The sequence below is a fragment of the Mandrillus leucophaeus genome, unplaced genomic scaffold, assembly GCF_000951045.1.
Source record: "Mandrillus leucophaeus isolate KB7577 unplaced genomic scaffold, Mleu.le_1.0 Scaffold471, whole genome shotgun sequence".
In the NCBI taxonomy this organism is placed as follows: Eukaryota; Metazoa; Chordata; class Mammalia; order Primates; family Cercopithecidae; genus Mandrillus; species Mandrillus leucophaeus.
In genome coordinates this window covers 964,558-967,441 of record NW_012105043.1, presented here as the reverse complement: position 1 = coordinate 967,441, position 2,884 = coordinate 964,558, and the positions used below count along the sequence as shown (strand labels likewise).

Genomic DNA, 2,884 nt, shown 5'->3' with positions numbered 1-2,884 from the left:
ACTCCAGAAATGAGGAAGAAAAGCTTCCAGGAAATTAACCAAAGGGAGAAGTATATGTTGTAGCACCCTCCCATCCTTACCAAAGTAAAAAATAATTTTCAAGAAACCTAGCTATACCTTTTGAGTCCTTGGATTCCTAAAGTGATTTGGGGACTAGACATAGGTGAAAATACTTTTCACAAAGCCCTGTTAGGATTTAAGCTTCTAAACTTTTATGAACATGCAATAGATAACCTTATGTTATCAAACTATGCCATCTAGTCAAATGCTGTATTTATAATCAGGAAGTGTCTTTCATTTATTTTCAAAATTGGACTGAAAGCAATAATTTTGGGAATAATCTGAAACCATTTTTACCAAGTGCTTTGCCAGGTTTGAAAGGGCTAGAGAAAGGACATAAACACAGCCTCATTTCTTTCCTCACGCATTTCATCATGCTGACAGTTTTCCGGAGAATCATTACAAGAGTAGTTTGTGCCGTTAGAGATAAGAGGCTGTGTTTCCACTAGAAACCTCTATTTTCCAGACTTTTTATAAATCACCCATAAATATTCACTCCATGCAACAGCATCATATATAATGATTCTGTCCCTTAAAATCCGTATCTACTTAACTAAATTATTTTTAGTAAACATGGGGACTCTTGTACTATAAAAAGAAGAAAAAGAAAAATCAAATGCAAATAAAGTCTTATGTTTCAGTGGCTATTATTTGAACCAAAATACTGAGAAACCCATAAAACACATGCACATGACATTTTCTTAGCAATTATTTTAGGATATAATTCAGTTGTAATAAAATTTATTAAATCCTATACAACCTATTAATTCAAAATATACCTCTCTACATTACTTTCTGTTTCTATAAAGGCAACTAAATTTTTACTTATATTTTTTCAACTAAAAATTTTGTAGAACTTTCTAATCCTCATCACATGCCTTTTTTTGTTACAGAGTTTGAGACGGAATTATATAAAGAGCTATGAAATTACATGTTATAAGCCTTTGAACATAATAATCACCTTAATATTTCCAAATATACTAAAAAGACTTATCAATATCATTGACAGTTTTTAGCTCCTTGGTAGATACCTTTAGCATTCTATTTTTGTCTTCTACCTGAAAGAAAAGAGTTGACAATTTAATGATTATATCAAACGAGAAGTCAAAATATACTCTTCCCCCAAACTGGAAAATTAGCATTGTGAAGATCAAGAAACAGAGACTAAAACCACATCAACCCATTAAAATGAAATACTTTGTTCTTAACATCACCTTTTTAAATTTTCATATTCACGGTTTTCCATTGCTTGAATTAAATGCTCATCTTGTTACACTGTTGAGCCCGGCTGTGTGTGTGTGAAATGCTGTCGAATAAGAATCTAAATAATATTGAAAGAATTTCCCTTGCGGTTTGATTTCAGTTTGAGTGCGCAGTCACGGTATTAACCTAAAGTTTATTTCTCTTTCTTCTTTTCAAACAGCTATTTTGTGACAGTAAGGAAGTGGTACATGCCACGGAGGGGCTGGATTGGGAAGACAAAGATGCTCCAGGGACCTTGGTCGGCAACGTGGTGCACTCAAGGATCATCAGTCCCCTGCGCCTGTTTGTTAAACAGTCTCCGGTGCCCAAGCCCGGCCCCATGGCATATGCAGACAGCATGGAAAACTTTTGGGATTGGCTGGCCAACATCACGGAGGTTCAGGAGCCATTGGCAAGAACTAAACGGAGGCCAATAGTGAAAACAGGAAAATTTAAGAAAATGTTTGGATGGGGTGACTTTCATTCCAACATTAAAACTGTCAAACTCAATCTCCTCATCACAGGGAAAATTGTTGACCATGGAAATGGAACCTTCAGTGTGTATTTCCGACATAATTCAACAGGCCTGGGCAATGTTTCAGTGAGCTTGGTACCACCCTCCAAGGTGGTGGAATTTGAAGTTTCCCCCCAGTCTACCTTGGAGACCAAGGAATCTAAATCTTTCAATTGTCGCATTGAGTATGAAAAAACAGATCGGGCGAAAAAGACCGCCCTGTGCAACTTTGACCCATCCAAGATCTGCTACCAGGAGCAGACTCAGAGCCATGTGTCTTGGTTGTGCTCCAAGCCCTTCAAGGTCATTTGCATTTACATTGCCTTTTACAGTGTTGATTATAAACTCGTGCAAAAGGTGTGCCCTGACTACAATTACCATAGTGAGACCCCATACTTATCTTCCGGCTGACCTTCCTGTTGTGGTAGAAATGAGGGATATGTGTGTATATATATATATTTGATTAGAATGACCAAGAAACAAGCCCAGCTCTTTATGGTAAAGGATCCCTTTTGTTTATGGCGGTGAACAAATAGTTCCCTATCAGGTTTTCAAATTTAAAAAAAGAAAAAGAGACATCTTTAAATGTGAGATTTGTTTGTTTCTATCATAGGTACCTTTATCTAAAAAGTTAAATTGTTTATGAAACCATCACTTTCATGCAAGATGACTAAGTTCTTCAAATCTTATTGTTTCTCTGAAAGAAACATCAATGATAGCAATATGTGACAAGAAGGAACAAAATTATGCATGTGATAAACATTGCTCTTGAAATGAGCCTGCCTTTGAAATATGTTTTGGAAGGTTACTGCAGAAATAGCAGATGCAGTAAAGGAAAAGATTGTATTTGATAAATGAATTGTGTTTTTGACATTGGAACTTTTTTTTATATTTCTATCTTTTCCCCATCCATCTGTGCTGTTATTGATATGAGAGAAAAAAAGGTAAAATTTGTTTCAAAACTCGTGTGTGAAGTTACAGTGCCACAGTGGAACCAAGTTCCTTATCATCTGAGCTAGAGTTGCGTGGAATGTGATTTAAGCACATAGCCCTGTGTTGGTCACCATT

The 2,884-nt window shown here is 36.1% G+C and overlaps 1 protein-coding gene across 1 annotated transcript in view; it reads left to right on the top strand.

Annotated features, from left to right (window-relative positions):
* Positions 1–2,376, top strand: part of NXPH2 (neurexophilin 2) — a 4,928-nt gene extending 2,552 nt beyond the window's left edge. Inside the window, exon 2 of the mRNA XM_011995104.1 lies at positions 1,484–2,376. Coding sequence (XP_011850494.1) covers positions 1,484–2,227 — 744 coding nt within the window. The 3' untranslated portion in view covers positions 2,228–2,376. The remainder of the gene's footprint in view (positions 1–1,483) is intronic.
* Positions 2,377–2,884: the final 508 nt, after the last annotated feature.